The sequence below is a fragment of the Platalea leucorodia genome (genome assembly GCF_965183815.1).
Source record: "Platalea leucorodia genome assembly, chromosome: 3".
Taxonomy (NCBI): Eukaryota; Metazoa; Chordata; class Aves; order Pelecaniformes; family Threskiornithidae; genus Platalea; species Platalea leucorodia.
In genome coordinates this window covers 119,948,803-119,970,765 of record NC_138825.1, presented here as the reverse complement: position 1 = coordinate 119,970,765, position 21,963 = coordinate 119,948,803, and the positions used below count along the sequence as shown (strand labels likewise).

At 38.2% G+C, this 21,963-nt stretch overlaps 1 protein-coding gene across 5 annotated transcripts in view; it reads left to right on the top strand.

Moving 5' to 3' along the window:
* ATAD2B (ATPase family AAA domain containing 2B) overlaps nt 1–21,963 on the top strand; it is an 82,786-nt gene that overhangs the window by 49,017 nt on the left and 11,806 nt on the right. For 4 of the 5 annotated variants that reach the window (XM_082307453.1, XM_082307451.1, XM_082307450.1 and 1 more), the window contains 4 exons: nt 191–387; nt 2,966–3,125; nt 7,911–8,033; nt 12,117–12,254. In XM_082307453.1, the coding sequence (XP_082163579.1) occupies nt 191–387; nt 2,966–3,125; nt 7,911–8,033; nt 12,117–12,254 (618 nt within the window). The remainder of the gene's footprint in view (nt 1–190; nt 388–2,965; nt 3,126–7,910; nt 8,034–12,116; nt 12,255–21,963) is intronic. The other variant, XM_082307452.1, reaches the window with a different exon arrangement.

Below are 21,963 nucleotides of genomic sequence, written 5' to 3'. Positions count from 1 at the left end.
AAATTTTGTGCAGAAATAAATTTCAAATAAATCGGTTATCAGTTTTGGAAAATGGAGAGCTGTGGGGTTAAGGATGCAGTGATAGATCGATGAGGCAGATTAAATATATAATGAAATTTGGAGCGGCATAATCCCAAGAGCCACTGTGTTGTTAATATTTCCATTGTCTGACTTCTTGTTTTTTCCCTAGCTCTTCGTGCTCTGGAAGTTCTTCCTCTTGCACTGCCATGTCCTGCCCGTGAGCTGTCAGAAGCAGAAAAACAGCGAATGGAGGACCAGGAAGAGAACACATTGAGAGAGCTGCGGTTGTTTCTCAGGGATGTTACCAAGAGGCTGGCCACAGACAAACGCTTTAACATCTTCAGCAAACCGGTGGATATTGAAGAGGTCTTGTTTCAGTAATGTGCAAACAATGAAGTTGAAACTATTAGAAAAGGAATATAATTTAAATAAAGGAAATGGATAAGTTGATAAGAAAAACAGATGTTTGATCCATGATCTTTCCAATCTAAAATGCTGATTTTTATCTGGTGAGATAGTCACAGCCTCATCTGTGATGCAAGGAGCTGGAGCGTGTTCTTAGGCTATACCAGTGACCTATTGAAAAACCTTGTGCATTCCTGACAATTTTATAGCTGAAATAAGCATTTAAAAACACCACCACTCTTGTCCCTACCAGTGTTCCTGAAATATTTGAAACCATAAATATAATTCTTTAATAAAAGCTTTTACAACATTGTAATTCTATAGGCATGCGAATATTGGGAAAGTGATCTATGTTCTATAATGTATTCAGCATTAATGGTATTGCTGAATAATTTCATCAGTAATGCTTGTGGATGCCATTAATCACAGATGGTAGCACATTATAAGGCATTAACTGGTCGATTATGGAGTGTGCACACCTAACTGATGACACAGTTCGATCTGCAAATCAATTTTCAGGTGATGCTATATGAATAGGATTGTGTTCGGCCTGACTTTGAGATCGGATGCTTTGCAAGCTTGCTAATTAAAAAAAAAAATGCTTAATTTCTTCTGAAGAGAAGCATCTCTTTTGAAAGACATTAAGAGATTAATATGGGACATTAAAAGTACAGCATTGTAAAAAGCAGATTTGCAGTGTAAATTCCATGCAGGATGGAACAGACATCTTTTATGGGCCCATGCAGTCCTCTCTTGATTTGAGCTTTCCATGGTGTTCTGTAGCTGACTGTTTTTGAAAGACTGACAAGAGCTCTTTAATGTGCCAGCTTACAGCGTGAGCATGGTCTGAGCAGCAACTTTGATTTTTTTTTTTTTTTTTTTTTTTTTTTAAATGAAACTGCTTGGGAGGTCCATTATTGTAGGAAAGTTCACTCGTAGTAAAGGCAGTTTCTTTCCCTAAAGAACTTGCGGTCTAAACTTAAGTGAATAAGAGCACATAAAGAAAGAACGAATTACCTTCCTTGTTTTGCAGATGCAGAATAGAAATGTGAATTTGTTACTTAAAGACTTGTCAAAAACCCTGCTATTATATCACAGCACTAGAAATTAAATGTAATCCTTTTCGTCACACCTGGTGCCTTTAAGAACAGGACTACCCTTTCCTTTTCTCCAAAAGCCAGTCTGCTTGACTTTCTGAGAAAATCTGAGTGTTAAGTTCGTTCCACTCCTACTTGTGTTGCAGAGAATGTTGCTACATGATAAGTCAAGGATTTTCCTAACTAATTCAGCAGCAGTGTTTACAGTTTCCAGTGAAGATTCTTTCTGATGATGTGCTAACAAGAAAAGGAAGCCTGTGGCTTGGCTTTCCAGTCACTGAACCAATTATCATCATGGTTCCTTAGAGGGAGACGAAAAGACAATTTTTGCCATTTTAATTTTTCCTAATAAATTTCAAGGTGTATATTTAAGGAATTAGGTGATAAACTGCTGTCCACTGAAGTAATGCATTAATGTTAGTTTATATTGTAATATATTTTTGTATGAATGTCTACAGATACTTTTTTAAAAAAAAAAAAATTCTCACAGAGCCATTATGGCTTGATCTGAATATGTATTTAACTCTTCGGTATTTTGGCAGCTACCATCATACGTGGGTGATTTCAAAAGAAAAAACGCAATACTGTTTCTGAGGCTGCCAGTATTTTTAATTGATTATAATCTTAATCACATTGAAACATTCAAGTTTATTTTTTTTTTCCTTGAAGTAAATAACAAATTAATAGATTTTTTTTTTTTTTTTGTGAACTTTGTTACAGCAGCTGTGCTGATGCATTTGTCTATCAAGCTTGAGCCCCTTATGGTACCATTAATTACATTAAATACTTTTTAGTGTACCCTAGTGGTTGCTAAATCTCCAGTTACGAGCTAAGCTCATAGTAAGCTGTGAACTCTGACACAAGGCTTTCTCTTTAGACTGCCCTTCTGTACAGTCAGTCTAATGTCTTCAATCGATAAAACCTGACTTTTTTTGTTGAACGAGTGATTGAAGGAACTATTCAATAGAAAGTATTTAAAAGCTGATAATATGACTGTTCAGTTTAATGAGAACTTTACCTACAAAGTGAACAAAATATAGCTTCCCTAGTTTTTCCGAGGGTTTTGAGTTAGGCTGCTGGTTTTTGTCTTTCTAACCCAAGACAGTGTTAAACACTATTAAAAAAAAAAAAAGTGTCTAAAATTAAAAATTTATTAATTTAACATTTATGTTAAGATGTTTTGCCTCAAAAATACCATTAAATTAATTTTGAAAGATAAATTGGTGAGCTATTGAAGAAGTAGTAGCTTTGGAGGTCCTGTGTTTTATTTAGTCTGATAAAACTTCCTTTTTTAACATAAATGTGTTTAGAAATCAAAATGTTTAGTTAATGTATCAGAGCTAAGCATGTGGAATGAATAAGAGTATAAAGATATGAAATTGGCAGTGTTCAAATGGAATGCATATGGTCCTGTGTCATGTCTGTATGCTGTTTGTTTATAGGTTTCAGATTACCTTGAAGTTATCAAAGAGCCAATGGACCTATCAACAGTAATAACCAAAATTGATAAACACAACTACTTAACAGCCAAGGATTTCCTAACAGATATTGACCTGATCTGCAGCAATGCATTGGAGTACAATCCAGACAAAGATCCTGGAGGTAAGGACCTACTTCATTTTGGCCTACCTAAACCCGAAAGCCTGGTATTTAATCACGTATTTGGTTACTCTTCAGGCATTTAAATAAACTGCATGCTGTGTGATAGTTAGGATAAGCAAGTCCTGAGGGTCTGTGCTTTTAGTATTCTGAGGCATGTGGTGCACTGGGGGACATTGTAAGAGCAGAAGAACTACAGCATTCAGAGTTGTTTTCTAATAAATTAGGTTTCGTAGTTCCTTTTAGAATTTGATAGCTCCTTTTCACTGAATAGACTTTGTATATGCCACAAAACACCAACGTAATTTGGAGAGCTCTGTAGAGAATCCTGCGTGCAATCTGGCAGTGGCCTGCTTTATTTCCACATTGGCTTGGAACACGAAATTCACACACAGAAATTAAGAGCTATGTATTTGGGGACAGAAATAAACCAGGATAAATCATAGAACCATAGAATGGTTTAGGTTGGAAGGGACCTTAAAGATCATCTAGTTCCCCCTGCCATGGGCAAGGGACACCTTCCACTAGATCACGTTGCTCAAAGCCCATCCAACCTGGCCTTGAACACTTCCAGGGATGGGGCATCCACAGCCTCTCTGGGCAACCTGTTCCAGTGCCTCACCACCCTCATAGTGAAGAATTTCTTCCTTATATCTAATCTAAATCTACCCTCTTTCAGTTTAAAGCCATTACCCATTGTCCTATCACTGTGTGCCCTTGTAAAAAGTCCCTCTCCAGCTTTCTTGTAGGCCCCTTTCAGGTACTGAGAGGCTGCTATAAGGTCTCCCCAGAGCCTTCTCTTCTCCAGGCTGAACAACCCCAGCTCTCTCAGCCTGTCTTCATAGGAGAGGTGCTCCAGCCCACTGATCATCTTTGTGGCCCTCCTCTGGACCTGCTTCAACAGGTCTATGTACTTCTTATGTTGGGGGCCCCAGAGCTGGATGAAGTATTCCAGGTGGGGTCTCACGAGAGCAGAGTAAAGGGGCAGAATCACCTCCCCCAACCTGCTGTTCAGGCTTCTTTTGATGCAGCCCGGGATACAGTTGGCTTTCTGGGCTGCAAGTGCACATTGCCAGGTCATGTAGAGCTTTTTATCAACCAACGCGCCCAAGTCCTTCTGAAGGCTGCGCTCAATCTATTCTCTGCCCAGACTGTATTTGTGCTTGGGATTGCCCCAGTCCATGTGCAAGACCTTGCACTTGGCCTTGTTGAACTTCATGAGGTTCGCACAGGCCCACCTCTCAAGCTTGTCAGGGTCCTTCTGGATGGCATCCCTGCCCTCCAGCGCGTCGACCGCACCACACAGCTTGGTGTCGTCGGCAAACTTGCTGAGGGTGCACTCAATCCCACTGTCCGTGTCGCTGACAAAGATGTTAAACGGTGGTGGTCCCAGTACCGAGCCCTGAGGAATGCCACTTGTCACTGGTCGCTACTTGGACATCGAGCTGTTGACCGCAGCTCTTTGAGTGCAGCCATCCAGCCAATTCCTCACCTTTATCATCAGTTGAGGAGGTCGGTTGTAGCTGATTAGGAGAGATTAGAAGGTATTGTCTTGACAAAGTGTGATGGGATGCTTTCAATTAAAATGGAATTTGTAGATTGAAATGCATGTAAAAGCTGTTCATGCTCAAAACTAAGGAAAGAACATCTTCTGTATTCTTTGCTAGGGCCGCCTTATAGTGTACATTGCCAAAAGAAAGCCTTCCTATTGGCAGCTTCCAGAGTCACCAATAAAACAACAACAAAAAAGCACCCGTTTAATGTAGTTGTATTTAATATAAGTGATACTTGGAAATCTGGATCCATCTGCAAATGTAGTCCAATGTGTTAAAAAGTTTTTTATTAAATCTTGTGAAATCATTTTACCAGGTTAAAGCCTGCTTTTCTGTATTTTTCTTGCTTCTCCAAGTTTTGATTTTCTGAGGCATTTGCAAGTGTCTCGTGTGGACTAGATACAGTATAGTCTGGTCAAGTAGTTACGCTTGTTTTTCACATTTGCCTTTTGAACCCAGTGCTGGTTCGTATCTGTAGAAAACAAACTTTATTTCTTCCATTTATGATGCATTCTGTTTTACAACTAAAAAAAATACATTGATAAAATACAGCAAAAGCTTTTCTGTCTTCTTGATAACACACTTTCGAGGACTTCTAATGTGTAATTGATGTGAACTAATCAAAGGCCTTGATGGACACTTGGGATTGAGTGTATCTGAAGAGCGCTTATTTAGAAGATGACGACTATGAGACATACCTCGAGCGTGCAGCTGACATGTTTGTGACTTAGTGGTGGGCTTTGGGAAAAATTGGCATTAACATACCCCCTTTGTTCTCATTTTTAGGCCATTTGGATCTGTGGTCTTGGTTGTTTAATTCTAGGAAATGTAGTCTGAAGAGTTTTGTTTTTTTTTTTTTTTAAGTTTTAGAGCAGGTGTTATGGGACTACAGACTTCTAAGGTCAGATCTGCTCAGGATCATAAACAACACGAGTCGGAGGTTCAGTGTGGCAGAAACATAAAGTAGCAAAGACAGCTTAGGGAACGCTTAGTGGCAAAAGTTTTCATTGAGCTTGTCCAAAGAGAGAGAGTCTTAAGAAATATATGTAGGGAACCAAAATAGGGACATTTTGGTTTTCCTTGCTGTCCGGACTGAGCTGGGATAAATGGATCTGGCTATTTCTAGGTTAAGTTTTGGATTGAAGTTTCTCATCATTGACTAGGTAATGAAAGATAGTTCTGTCCTCTGCGTTGTCAACAATTGATGATGTATTGCTCTTCTGGCATGCAGAATTCTTGAGCCTTTGTATGAATATACTGATGAAACAGTGCATCATGTCTATTCTGAGTAAGCATTACATGCTTTCAGATGCATTAACTGAATATTAACGTATACATGTTCACATTCTTTAAAGCTAGGCATATATGCTTGCTTCTGCTTCATGCTTGAATTTGCAGAAGAATCGTACTGTACCTGCTTCTATCCCATCGTTCAGCTGGAAAGGCAATAGGAGTACCAGACTAGCTGGTTTTGTATGCAGTACAGATATTCCAGATTGGCATCTTTTGGGTTTTTTTTTCCTGGTACTTTGCTATAAAATTTTCAGATAGATTATATAGTAAGATAGGGTTTTTTGTGTTGTTGTGTGGGTTTGTTTTTTTTTTTTGTTTTTTTTTTTTTTTGTTTTTTTTTTAACCTCCATTGTTTGACCAGGAAATATTCTTAAAGGCATGGAAACATAACTATTGTGTATTAGACATAGTAATATTTGCCTCTTTGAAGCACTGTCTGTGGGAAAGTCTTGCCCATCACAGGATATGAGGAAAGCAGTAGTTCAATCAAATACTCTTGATTTGATTTTTCTTTTTTTTTTCTTTTTTTCTTCTTTCTTTTCTGAGGCTGTCTTAAACTTTATTATCTGACCAACTTTTTCAAGTCTGATATTGCGAAATTACATCTTCAAAGAGTGTAGCGTATTTTTTGTGATCATAAAACATAGTACTTCACAAATATACATGGGTAAGAATTTCTAGTTTCCAGTTGACTTAAGTGGCAGTAGATGTCCCCAGAAAACATGTGTAGGGCTCATTCGAGCTAGATACTGGATATTGTGTTTCACTTGGCAGTTTTTCCAGCTGTAAAATTTGCTGTTTCTAGAATTATAAACCTTGTTTAATAAATGTTCACTGATACTTTTAATTGTTGTGTTTAGTGATTATTAAAACAGATTAAATCTGCTAATTGTATAATATGTTGTAGACATTAATGTTGATGTTTGTTGTTGAAGTACCTCCATCAACTGGAAAAAGTAATTCAGTATGGATGAATTGGCAAATTAAATGTTTGTACTAAAAGCAAACAACAAGTGTTGTAGGTTTCATTGAAAAGCAACATTCTAGATGTCAATTTTCTCCACATACGGGCTTACTTATTTAGTTACAATTACGTTTTAAATTTCAACAGCGTTGGAATAATTTCTTTTGTGTATTTCAAAGGTATGGGAACTGGTCTTCTCTGAAAAAATGTTTTTTCATGAGTCATATTTAGGCTTCCAGTGTGGGCAATATTTTTTTTCTCCTGTTTCCCAAATAGAGATGAAAATGTAGCAAACTCGAGGCTTGTTTCTTGCCCGTTCTTCTGAATGGATTAAAATGAGAAATAGCTATTCAATATAAGCAATAAAGTAATCTTTTTAGCACAAATTTGAATTTTATAGCAGTTGTTAAATAAATATTAAGCAATAATTTAAGGTTAAAAAAAAAAAAAAAAAACAACAGAGGAGGAATATAAGCACGCCAGGTCTACATTACAGATTCAGGAAACATCCAGTATGAGTTTGCAGGCAATATAATTGTACAAACATTCCTAGACCCCAGTGGGTAAATTCATTCCTGGACAAGTCTCTTGTTACTTTTGGGACTCTCTGCACTGTATTATACCATGTAGATCTGCCTCTGGAAACTGGCTATGCCTGCTGATTCTAGCAAGTTTCTAAGGATTGTAAGTTGATTTAGGTGTGTTCATCATTCACTGTTTATATTTGTTTCTAAATGCCACTATTGATTAAAGTAACAGTTTGTACTTATGAAAACTCCTATATCTGTTAAATAGCTGGGTTGTGATTTTTGAGCATGCTATGGTATTGATCCATCTACGTTTTCATACATTTGTAGTATTTCCCAGTTAACATCTGTCTCTATTAGTGTTGTAATATACAATACAGAACAACATAGAAATGGTAAAGAATTTACATAATTGTGATAAAATTAACAAGTGTGCTGTCCTGTTTTCTAGATAAAATAATTAGACATAGAGCTTGTACTTTGAAGGACACTGCTCATGCTATCATTGCTGCTGAACTGGATCCAGAATTTAATAAGATGTGTGAAGAAATCAAGGAAGCGAGAAGAAAAAGAGGTATGTTTAACTTCATTTATCATAACACAACATACATTGAATAGAAAACAGAATTTACAAATGTCCATATAAAAATTTAAATTTACGATGAAATATAGAATGTGTGTCAGACTCAGGCAGTGCCTGTTAAAGGATGACTGAGCTTGAAACTCGTCTACTTTTTCCAGCTATGTGAGCTGGTCCAATAAGGCGCCATCCTTCTTTACAAAAGAAGGATGCATTGCCTATTGGTACAAAAAAATACTGTAGAACATGGTGAAGAGATAAATGTTGGGATTGCTGTACTGACTGAAGATGTGGCGAAACCAGAGCTGTGTTCTAAAAATGCCATGTAATGCATGTAATAACAACTATGATTAGGGAGAATGGCATTTAAACGGTGGATTTTCAGTTCACCCTGGCATGTGCACAAGTGTACTTTTGGTGATAATCTGTTGATTTTTTGGATTAAGAAACAACTATTACATCCACATTGAGGGGAGTATGAGGTTGACATTCTAATAGTCCAGAATCAAGAAATATAGCCCCCTACGTTAGAGGACGTCACTGACATATTTTGTTTAAATTAGCACAGTTGTTTTCCACTTGTAGTCCATAGACCTTCAATCACTGACTCTAGTTTTTGCTTAAATTAGTGCAGTTATTTTCAACTTGTAGTCCGTAGACCTCCAAGTCTGTGAACAGCTTCTAAAGTGACCACAAAAGCTAATCAAAAGCCCGAACGTACTCCCAGTAGGGCTCTGTTTACATGAAAGATTCTGTACCTCCATGGAAAATTTTTAAAGGTCTGAAAACTGAAAAAGCTTGAAAATCACTGAACTATAACATTAGAACAAAATTTCATGTTGATTTAGGGATTACTGATTTCCATAATTCCAGCTTTACCTTGGCAAGTTGCTTCCTGCTTTGGTAAAAAACTGCAACTGATTTCTAGGTTGAATTTGGCTGGTCTTAACTTACGGCTGCTGGCTCTTGAAATACTTCTGTCAGTAGATTGAGGACCCTTTATTAATAAATTTCTTTGAACTACAGAGTATCTGTAGGCTTTCTCTTCTTCAAGTTAAAATGGATACAGTTCCTTTTATTTAACAGTTGGACTCGATCTTAAAGGTCTTTTCCAACCTAAACAATTCTGATTCTATGATTTTCCCATTCAGTCATGCATTTTTTTGTCTAATTCTGTACAAGCTTCCAATGTGTGTCTTGAATTGTGGATAAGAGAACCAATTGTAGTTCACTGTGATTGTAAAATAGAACTAACATAATGTCTTCATTTCTCCTCTGTACTTTTCTATTAGAAGTATAAGAATATTCACAATTCTGGCCTTAGTGTCATGCTGAGAGCTATGCTCAGTTAATTATCCATTATGAGTCCCCCATGATTGTTAAAGGTTATTGCTTCCGAGGTTAAAGTAACTGTTTGTAAGAGCTCTTTGTTACAGAGAGTGACTGTATAGCTTCTAAGTCCCTCCTTGCAAGTCTCCCAAGAGCTAACTGGAACGCTGCCCTTCTTTTTGTGGCAGTGACCAAGTAATATATAAATCTGCAAAACCTGCAGGCCCTGTTGAAAGAGGTGGATTTTCAGACATCATAGTTAAGGCTGATAGTGTCATGCAATGAAATTGTTAAATCAGAAAAAGAAGATACTCTTGGCGTCAGATGCTGGTTAGTGGACCTTCACATATAGGTAGGTGACTAGCAGTACCGGTTTGTGGGTGACAACAGCTCACATACAACAATGGACAGATTTCAAAGTGCATTCTAGGCATTGGCATGGAAACTGTTACAGTGTCACAGATACCTGCAAATCGCATTTCAAAGACGCTCATGCATTTGGACCACATTGTGGTGGTTTCAAGAACAAATGAGCTCTGCATTTGGTCCAGCTGCAGAGCATGGAAGGCTAAGATCACTTACTGAATTAGCAAGAACAGAAGATTTGGAATGCATGGAAGAAGCTTTGTTAGATTAACTGGTTATGAATGAAGAAAAATATATCAAGCTCTTGAGGTCTGAGGAAACCTCATGCTGTAAAGCAAGCACAAGAGATTGTCCTATCCCTGGATCAGGAGTTTTGTCAAAGATTGTGGTGTAGAACATCAAGAAGATGGCGCTTCAGGCACGTAGTCTTAGCGCTGGTCATTGTAATGGATGGAGGGATGTGAATGCTGACCAACCTTGCCATTACTCCCATTTTGCTCTACAGAATATGCTCAACAGAACAGCAGATCAGCAAAATCACAGTGCATCTGTTGGTCTAAACTTTGACATGTACCTTGTTTTGGAACATTTTGGACAAGGGATGACAAAGACATATACTTGCATTTTCTTCTTCTAATTTGATGTCCGCAAGGTTATTAAGGGATTTCTGGTTTCTTCTTTGAATTGATTAGCGGATGGTCAGGTATAGAAGTGATCCCCAGATCCTCTTTCTTCCCCTCTGCTTCGTAATAAGAGTATATTTTGAAATAATGGAATGTTTCAGTGAGGAAATACTTGAGGAAAGCTGTGTAAGCAGTGTAAACTATGCCTTTTGCTGTCCAAAAGCTTTGTGCAACTGGTCATGTAAATGCAAGGGTGGTTGCTCATACCAGGCTGTTTGCCCGAGTGGAGCTACTCGATGAAATCACGCTGAATTGGGCAGCCGGCCTTGTTGCCTGACCACTGTATGAGGTGGGGAATTGGGCCCTTAAGTAATTCTTTTTAATATCAACGAGATGTCCAAGCAAGGCCTTAAATAAATGTTAAGCCTGAAGTCACAGTGAGTGTGCTTCACTGTATGATACACAGCAAGCTTTTCTTCAGCTCAGAGTACCCTAAGCTTCTCTTTTCATCTTCCTTTAAAAGCACCAGGCTGGCATGTATACACTCTGATGGGAGAAAAAAAAAAGCCCCACCATTCAGTGTCCACATTTCTCTGCATATATGTCTGGACTCAGCTTGATAAAGGATCCTACCTTCAAGCCTTACCAGAGTTAAAAAGTAGTACTGCAGTGTAACAGAATGATAAACTGTATAATAAAATTAGTATCTAGAAGTTAAACTAGAATTTCTTGTTCTTGTATTACTGAAATGAGGTGGTGGTGTTGAAAGATGGTAAATCTAAGGATAACAAGTTGGAAAATTAAGAACAATACGTGCTAGATTATTGGAATTTGTGGCTTCTTGTTGAAACCAGCAGGTAACAAGGTAGAAGTGGTGGATGTTTTGAGTAATGAAATATGCTTGATATGCAGTTTAAAATATTTGTAATGGTACCTAGAAACTTATGCTGTAACTATTAACAGTTAGGTGAGAGCTCCTGTCTGAATCTTTTAATTTCCGTATCCGTCAGTTTTACAGCTTCTTGCCAGCTCTTGATCACTTGGTTCTGGTTACTATTGGAGACACGGTATGATGTTCTGAAGACTTCTAGTGGAGGGATAGGAAAGTCTAGTTCACAAATATGAAACCTCAGAGATTCGTTTATGTCTTTATGTGCTTAACCAATATGAAAGTTTGCATTTTTAGAATTTAATTAAAAACCCTATGAAATAGTAGAAGCTATGAGATGAACTTATATTACAGAAAGCAAACCAGACTTTTTGTTAAAAGCAGAATCACATTTTCTTAATCTAAGAGCTCATATTGACTCTGAAATGGATCCATTTTACATAACATAGATCATGGTGACAATACAAGGTTTTTATTAAGATACTGTTTTTGATATGGCATACAATGCCATTATGAATCGCCACTTATTTTAAATCATCTGTTTAAAATGAGGAAAAATAGAAACTGTCAGTAAGAATTTGCTTTATAGAGCAAATATGGATAGAAGAGTGCAATCTTTGGGGACCCCAGTGTGAGAAACAGACACATTTTTCTAAGCCGTCAGAGCTGACAGTTTTAAGATCATGCAACCAGTAAGTTATTTTGTCAGCAAAAACAAATATTCTTGATTCTAATCTTTGTTTTGAATGTCCAGCTAAATATTAATTGATGTGTTCTTATTGCAGCATGGTATTCCAAGTTTCTTTTAAAATTCAATAGTTTTATGCAGCTTGGTTTATTTAAATAGGTATGGTTATCTTCTGTATGCAGGCTTATCAGTAACAGCAGAACAAATAAATCCTCATGGTTCCACTGTACGGAAAACAGAAGCTAGAGTTGAAGAGGCTTTTCGGAACAAACAAAAACCCACAATGGCGGTGTGGCCCAACTCTGCGAATAAATGTGCATGTGAGTACCTTGGGTGATAATTGTGCAAAATTAGAGGTACTTCCAATGGCAAACATTTCAAATGTGTCTCTACTACTGTTTACTGATTATTTCCAGAAGTAATTTTAGGCATGAAACACTTAGAACTTTAGGAAACGCTTTTTCTGACTGCATGAAATCTCTGCCCATGAAGTTGTAAAGAAGCAGGATTTCTGTTTTTGTGATAAAGAATAACTGTCTTTCTAAAGTAATATGAGTATTACATTTTTCTTTGCAAAAGACTATTTTCAGTATAAGACAACTCTGATCCAATGAGGAGATCATTTTTATGTTTGATAAGTGCTAAGATTTGTTTACTCTGTGTGTGTATTGACGGGTGCATACCTACACGCTGCTTCATACTCTCTCACGTGCACTGTAGTTATTCACTTCCTATCTTCAGTACATACAGTAGTATGTTAAAAGTTAAAGAAGAGATTACAAATTTAACTGTATTTTCCTTTATGGCACCTGGTTTTCAATAGTCAGTACCCATTATTGGAGGATGTTAAGAGTCTTGTTGCAGCCTACTGGATTAGTCCAATTAATTGATCAAAATCTCTAGATTTGTGAGGAGTGACTGTTTAACTGTGGTGAGTTAATCAGAGGCACTGCTAATTATTTTCAAGAGGTAAGTTGATTAGAACAGGTAAATACACAACAGGTATTTTTGTTATAAAACAAAATAAAGACTATAAGAGAAAGTATGAGGGATATGCTGATAGTTGTGCATGGCTTTCCTGTTTAAGATGTGGAATCCATTATTAATATATTATTAATAGCATTATCAATGATTGCTTAATAGGCAAACTGATAGATTGGAGCTGACAGATTTTCATTGGTCTTTGTGCTCTCCTTCATGGTGCTTTTCCTTGATGAGAAAGAGTTTTCTAGGCATGGTGATAACTGCCCAGAGATGAACATTGTTTATATATGAATGATAGTGTTGATGTCAAATAGTTTAATTAATTAGAGGTGTATGGTTTTATTTCCTGAAGCTGTAATTTCTTCCATTAAAGGAATTAAAGTCAATCATACAGAGTTATGGCTTGCATAAATTGTTATATAATAAATGGATGGTGTGGATCCAAGCTGTTCTTTATTCATTTGGCAGCTTGTGCAAAAACAGAGAGAGGAGGGAAAGGATTCTAAATTTTTTTTTTTTAGTTTCTGATGAAATCCGAGATGGAGATTCTCACTCTGGCTGATTTACAGAGCACTTCCCGGGCTCTGCATGCTGTGCAGCAGACGGTAGGGTTTATAGGCCTCCCAGCCCGACATCTCTTGGGAAGAGAGCAAGCCATTACTGGTGACTTGTATAAAAACAAGCTCTGGTACCTCTGCTCTCTTTTCCACCTAATGTTGTGGATGCAGTGGCAGTCGTCTGAAAACTAGAGCCATTGACTGAAGGAAAGGGCCAGCGTTTCTGTGTATAAACAAAAAAGAAGTTAGTGTTAAGGCACTGTTCCTGCTAGTATTTTGGTGATTTAGGTTGGAAGGCAAAAAAAATTGAGGCTTAGTGGCGTTTGGGACTATGATCAAACGAAAATCTGAGAAAGGTAGCTAGTCCAGGAGGGATGTGATGCATCTAGTAATCAAGAGAGGGAACCAGGAATTGATGAGCAATCAGAAATCTGCAGAAGGTATTCAAGTAGTACATGGGCACACTTAAAGATTGATGCGGTAAGTTCAGTAGAGACTAGAAACTAGGAAGAGAGAGTCTTAAAAGGGTGTTTGGAGGAAGGAGCTGGAGTAAAGTGAGAGCAGAACTGAGCAGATTGTAGGGAGCTCGTATAGCAGCAAATTATATGGTGGATTGTGATTGTATAAATGGAAGAAACAAGTTTAGAGAAGGGATTTCTGAACAGAGTTGATTTTGAGGTAGAACGGAAATTTTTTTATGGTCAAGAACTGAGATTTTTTTTTTTTTTTAACAACTGAGATGTGTTACAGAAGCAGAGTAACAAGGACAAGGATTCATGTACTTTAATTACACAGGATAAAAACCGTACTTTCCAGTTAATAATCCTGAAAATCTTCCATTTTTTCTGCTATTTGAACTTGAATTAATTTTTTTCCTTAGATAAATCAAAGGAAAAAAAATCACCAATCATAACATTATTTTCCTGATTAATTTTTTAGGAGCTTTGTTTACAGTCTTTTAGAAGATAGCTGTAAAAAAGTCAATTCAGATGAAACACCTGAGAACCCTAAAGGAAATTATTGTCGAGCATCTTCTCTAAAACCAGAGAGGACTGCAGACAGGGCAGCAGCCTTCCCCAGTTTAAAGCCCTGTTTACTGTTCAGGGCTAGTATGACAGAGAACAAGAGTTAGTTTATCATGTGTTGGTTTGTTTTCTGACGTTATCTATTTTCTATGAAACTTTATTTAGTTCTTTAGTTACCTATTATTTTGTGATTTATTTAATTTTTCTAATGTATTTTAATTTTTTTTTAATTTGATTAGACCAGATGGGCTACCAGAAATGTGGCACAAAATAGTTGTTCTATTTGAAGGCGTGGTGATACACGTTCCTGAGTTAGATTTAATCTGCAACTTCCATTTCTTTTGTTGAAGGTACCTGTGTGGTAGATGGTGTATCACAGCATAGATGAATTTTAAAAGCATTGCATTACTAGAAGTTGCTGAAAATCAATTTGGGAGAGTTCTGCAACAGATAATTTAAAATATTTCCATATTGACTGTGTATTTTGAGAAAAGTGCAAGTGTTCTGGTGGGAACTTAAAATGGGGCATAGGTCAAAAGCCTGATATAAGTAGTTGTATGATCATAGAATCACGAAGTCGCAGTGGTTGGAAGGAACCTCTAGTTCATCTAGATCATCTAGTCTAACTCCCCTGCTCCGAGCTGGTTGCTGAAGGCTGTGTCCAGTTGTGTTTTGCATATCTCCAAGAATGGAGGCTCCGTGAGATACCTGGGAAATATCTTCTAGTGCTTGGCCACTTTCACAATAATTTCTTTTTCTTAATTTTGAATTGAATGTCTTGTATTTCAATCTGTGCCCATTACCTCTTGTCACTGGGCACTGATGGGAATAATCTTGCTTCTCCTTTGTATGTATGTGTGTGGAAAAGGAAACTACCAGCAATATGCAGTTTGGTGTGTCTGGTGAATAAATCATTGCTAAGTGGCTTAGGTACGCACTAGCACATAAAATATTAGCGTCTCTTTAATTATTGGGATGCTGTATAGTAAAACTTTGTCCTACTGCTCTGTTTTGCCAGTAGATGGAGTATGTTGCATATTATTTTACTGGCTTGCCGTTGCTTCCTTTAGTGTTACATATAAATAAACTGCATGGGGAAGATTTGGTTTTACATTCTTACCTTTTTTCGCAGTACTTAACAATAATATATTGTAGTGATAGCCTGCAGATTTTATGTTTTCTTCATAGAGGAGATGTCTTTTATGCTGTATGATAAATATGATAGCTGTGAAAATGGCATTTGGAGGAAATAAAGAAATTAAAATATTTTGTGTTACATGAAGTATTAAAAATATAAGTTTTATATAAAAGTCATTTAATGAAATATGAAGTAAATACACTGCCAACTTTTCCCAATAATTGAAGTGATTAGTGGTATCTATAGAAAGAACTGTAGGGAGATCAAGGATATAAAGAAACTGCTGCAGAAAATGTAGTTCCTAAATAAATAATATTTTGTGCACCTTTTTGTGTTGTTTTTTTGTTTTGGTTTTTTTTTTTTTCCTCCCCCCCCTTCTAAATGGCAATTTTTGCTGTCATACGGAACTGTGTTTCTGCTTTATAATGGAAACGAGGTTTTGTTTTGGCAGGAGTATTTTTAAAAAAGATTTTTAGAAAGAAAAAGGTCTTTCATGTATAATCTTTCTCAGAAACTGTTTTATTCTCAGTCTTTGTCTGATTTTCATCTGCTTAGTCTCTTTTCTTTGACCTCTCTGATACAGTGGTGTCAGTGATGGCTGTACTTGGGTCATTCATATCACTACAGTAATGCCTTATCAAAGGACATGGCAAACCAGATGCCATATGGGTTTTAATATCTTAACTATTTTCTGCCTTTTGGACTAGTTCTGAATTTGGATTCAGAATTTGGATTTTGGCACATTAACAGTCATCCAGATGCTAACATTAAAATCCTGGTAGCCGCTGATGTTTTGTCACAAATCCTACACTTGCTACTGTTTTCTTTTCTCCTTCTGCTCTCCAGAAAAGGGATTTGACTTGGATTAATTCTCACTTGAGATAGAAGCAAGTACTGTAACTTGAAAAACACCATTAAAAAATGATTTTCTGGAATTTGAGGACATCTTTACTCAGAGCTGAGACAACTGTCTCTCTTTGTTTCTTTATCATTTCGTTCTGGGTAGTGTCGGAGTTGGCAGTCTGGATGAGAGTAGTTTGATCTCTTCTATCCGATGCTGGCTTCAACCAGGTGCTTTAAAAGGAAGCTGCAAACATTTGAGAAATAAAAATTATTTTTTTATGCCTGATATTGAGGGAAATACCAACTTAGTTGATTCTGAGTTGGTTAACAGTTCTTTTAAAACACATAGGCTTTGTAATTCATAGAATCATAGAATCGTCAAGGTTGGAAAAGACCCTTAAGATCATCGAGTCCAACCGTTAACCCAGCACTGCCAAGTTCATCTATACCATGTCCTCGAGCACCACATCTGTCCATTCTTTAAATACCTCCAGGGATGGGGACTCAACCACTTCCCTGGGCAGCCTGGTCCAATGCTTGACCACCTTTCGGTGAAGAAGTTTTTCCTAATATCCAACCTAAACCTCCCCTGGTGCAGCTTGAGGCTGTTTCTTCTTGTCCTATGGCTTGTTACTTGGGAGAAGAGACTGACCCCCACCTCGCTACAGCCTCCTGTCAGGCAGTTGTAGAGAGCAATAAGGTCTCTCCTCAGCCTCCTCTTCTCCAAACTAAACAACCCCAGCTCCCTCAGCCGCTCCTCACAAGACTTGTGCTCCAGACCCTTCACCAGCTTCGTTGCCCTCCTCTGGACACGCTCCAGCACCTCCATGTCCTTCTTGGAGTGAGGGGCCCAACACTGAACACAGGACTCGAGGTGCGGCCTCACCAGTGCCGAGTACAGGGGCACTATCACCTCCCTGCTCCTGCTGGCCACACTATTCTTGATACAGGCCAGGATGCCATTGGCCCTCTTGGCCACCTGGGCGCACTGCTGGCTCATGTTCAGGCGGCTGTCAACCAACACCCCCAGGTCCTTTTCTGCCAGGCAGCTCTGCAGCCACTCCTCCCCCAGCCTGTAGCGTTGCATGGGGTTGTTTTGACCCAAGTGCGGGACCCGGCACTTCGCCTTGTTGAACCTCATACAGTTGGCCCAGGCCCATCGATCCATCCTGTCCAGATCCCTCTGTAGGGCCTTCCTACCCTCCAGCAGATCGACACTTCCACCCAACTTGGTGTCATCTGCAAACTTACTGAGGGTGCACTCAATCCCCTCATCCAGATCATCAATGAAGATATTGAACAGGACCGGCCCCAACACTGAGCCCTGGAGAACACCACTCATGACCGGCCGCCGACTGGATTTAACTCCATTCACCACCACTCCCTGGGCTCGGCCGTCCAGCCAGTTTTTAACCCAGTGCAGAGTGCACCCATCCAAGCCGTGAGCAGTCAGCTTCTCCAGGAGAATGCTGTGGGAGACAGTGTCAAAGGCCTTACTGAAGTCCAAGTAGACTTCTAAATTCTTCTAATTTAAAATGCCATTTAATGAATTTGTGGGAGTTCTAACGAACCCTGAGTGCCTGTTCTTTTTTGGGATCCCATCAAACTTTTGGACTCAGTGATATCTAGTGGCAAAGAAATTTTCTTTCATCACTATTAAATACCTGCCTCTTGAATTAATCGAATGTCTTTTTTTCTCTGACAGAGAGCAAAGAGGGTCCTACAATTTACCTGATCAGTGACTTTTTATATTCCCTTGTTTTTCATCTCCTTTCTAACTCAGTAATGCGAGATTGCTCAGCCTCTCTTAAGAAGGTTTTCCTGAAAGCATTATCACCACCTTTCTCGCAAACATGGTAAAAAGAGAGACTTTTTAGAAAAAGTTTGTTTTAATGAGTTCTTCTAAAATTTTTTTTTTTTTGGTATGGAAAAGTGATGTAATAAAAAACAGTTTTCGGACCTTTTAGATATATCTTACTTGTTCCTCCCCTTTGAAAACTGTGGCAATATTTGCTTTAAATTGTTTAAAGACTTAGTATGAAGTTATTGCCTCCAGAAGTTGTATTTTCTTGTATTTATTACCCATTTCTTCAGTTTTCTTTGCGTTTTTTTTTTTTTCTAATTTTGCCTCCTTGACACAGAAACCAACCAGCAGCCATAAGCCTTTCACATATGTGATATAAATGAATGCTGTAAACTCTATTGAATGTAATTGTAATTAGAGTGGGAGCCTCTTTTCTGCTCGTGAAGTTGCCGGAGAACCTTGCGTTTGTTCGTGGGTCTCTTGCAGCAGGGGAGGTGTCATGCACTACACCTTAAGAGCCAGCTGAACCTACCAAAAACGCGTATAGCTGTAACAGTTGCTGTTGTACAAAGCTGCTCTGCAGAGGGAAAAATGAGCACATCTATTGAGGTGGAAAGTCTAAAACTGATCTCCACAGGTGATATTAATAAAGTCTAAAACTGATCTCCACAGGTGATATTAATCTGATTGTCTCTTCTCTTTTGACTTCATTTTTCTCTTTAATTTTCCTATGTGACTTTCTTGTCATGTACTTTACTAACATAATTACTCTGGTTTAATGTAAATTATATTTTTAGCTTGGTTTCCTGTGCTCGCTGTCCATCTCTGCTCCCCTAATAACTTCTGAATCATTTAGCCAGGTTCAGACAGATTTGACAGGAGTTGAGGGCCGAAAGACCAGATTCCTGCAGGTTTTGTGAAAAGCGGTAGTTGGATAAATCTATGCCTCTACTGAAGGAAAGCGCTATAGATTGAAAATGGTAGTTACCTGTTCTGCCTGGCTTTCTTAGCTGATCGGTCAAAACATTGTATTGGCCAGGCACGGCATGCACACCTCAGATGTTGCCTATCTTGTGTCCTGTTCAGCTGGGGTGGGGAGGAACAGAAGATATTGGGAGAGTTTTGTAAGAAATATCGGGAAGAGCTTGAGTTGAGAGCACTACAGCGGGATGGTAGGGGAAAGCAGCTGACTAGGGGAAGAAAGCGCTGGGAATACTGTAGCCAAAATTTTTGCTGGAAACATGCTTCATCTCCTTCTTATGTTGAGTAGAAGTGCCCAGGTTCTTCAAGTATTTGTTTACATAACATAAACCGTTATATATGCTGATGAAGATCATAAATGTGTTAAGTTGTTGCATACGATTTTTTTAATGTATTTGTCAGGTCTTTGCCTTGAGTGCCTTCCATCTAGGTGAAGAAAATGACATGTCTTTTAGGGGTTAGTTCCACAGTCACTTCAGGCTGGTCAAACTGCAGGTTACTCCTAAAGGTGCTGTCTTGCCTTTGCACTGGTTGCAAATTCTGAGCGTCTCCCCTGTGCCAGCAGCGTCATTCATGAGATGGAAAGCTCAGTTGGGGAACTGAAGATGTTGAAAACTAACCCAGAAAAAACCCCGTAGCGTTTCAGATGGATTTAGTTCCCTTATCTGTTTTACTGCAGGAACAGTAGTGGCGGCACAAATGAGGTAGTGGAAATGCTATAGCTGGCTTTGGAGGGAGAAATGGCTTTGTCTGTTAGTGGAAGCTGGCACCTCATTTTGCTTTTCAAGCCATTGTGGAACTGTGCTCTGTTCTTTCTTGCTGCTTATCTCTGACTGCAGTTTGGGACTTTGTGACTAAAAACTCCAGAGACTTTCAAGTGGACTGTTCAGTGCCCCTTGGTAAGGAATGTGGAGCTACTGGAAGCAGCTAAATTACTGTGGCAGATATATAGATATCCTGGATGCTGCATAAGAGCGCAAATTGCTGGTAATAAGTGCTTTCTCAAGGCTTTGAGTTACTTTACACACAAGACATCAGAAAGAAGTTTAGGGTTTTGATCATGGAAGAAAAAGTTGAAACACGTGTATTGCTTCAAGTGGTTCTTGATGATACTGCAGACACAAAATCTAGATCCATGGTGATCTTGCTTGCCATGAGAATCTCCTTTGGATTTTAATCCCCAGGAATTCTTCATGAAATAAAGGTAAAAACAGAGAATCTACTGTTTGATGGATGTGAGTTTTATCATTTAATGACAGAGGATTCACATTCTCTGACGGATTTTTAAGCAACGCAGAGGCATATAAGGGTCTTCTTTTCTGCAGCATAAAGTGAACTTGTTAGCCTCCACTAATACTGTACTGCACTCAATATACTGTAGTAGTCAAACTACAGAAATTTCAAGAGAAACATATCTGCTTTGACTGCTACTTCTTCTCATTAGAGTTCCTCTGCATTAAGGCTAGCAGACTTGCTTGTTAATGATTGACAATCTTTGAATCTTCTAATTATATCTGCTTCCTTTTCCAACTGTTAACTTTATTTCTATATAGTCTGCAGTTCTGTTACTGTACTGCTGGATTTGAGGGACAGCAACAGCGTATACCTCAACTTTGAAGCTTCTGTACCATTCACCCATGTTTTTGAGATGTTTTCCTGCGACTGTACTAAACAGAAAGGTGACAGTTACCTCTAGATCTTGCAGAAATACTTCAGGAATGTGGGAAGGATTTGCGATTTTTTGTTTGTATTTTTGGGTTTTTGTTTTTTTTTTTTTTGACCATCACTGTTTTTTAATGTCAAAGAACTGTACTCTGGTCTGCACAGGGTTGATGTGCAGCCCTAGATTATCTAGGTGCTTCTTTCGCCAGAAGATGTTGTCATTACTTGATGTATCTGACTTGGGAGTCTTAAGGCAGAACCTGCCAGCAGGTGAGAATTTCTGAAAGTCCGCTACAGGTTTCATTTTACTTAACCTGTGCCCGGAGGACTAGTCCTTCCGAAGTAAGTATAGAATTTATTTTTTAATCATGGGAGGCCACCTCTGGGAGAGATGCTGTCTGCCTTAAGTTTAGGGATCTTTCAGCTGACTCTTCAAGTGTCTCAACATAAGAATGGAAGAATTGAGAAACCACACTTACTGCTTAACAAGATGTAGAGTAAATTTGTATTCAGTGATTATATTGTATTACATCACACTTTTAAAAAATACTGTCTGCATAGACTGTACAGCTTAGGGGAAAAAAAAAAAGTGGGGAAAGGTTGTTTTTGATACCAACTTCATGTGAACCCAAGTGAAATGTTATGTGTGACCCATGGTCAAACAGGTATTTATTGCCATTAAAAATTCTGAATAACGATTTACAAAAAAGCAAACCAGAAAGAAGCTAGAACTGAAGTGAGGATCCCCTTGGCAAATCTATAGAGGTTTTGTGAAGATTATAGAGAGAAGAGTTCAGCAATTCAGAAGGCAAGTGAATGTATTCATGTGTGAATAATTGGTATTATAATAGTTTGAGTTATAGAAACTCAGTTCTATAAAGCAGGATTCCTCTGACAATAGTATTTCTGTGCCTCTGGCACAAATACTGCCAAAAGACTGGCTATCAATGGGTAGATTTCAGATGAGTAATTTTAAAAGAAGTAATTGAAAAGGTATTAAGGCATTAACTTGCAATTGTATATACTCTGTTAATT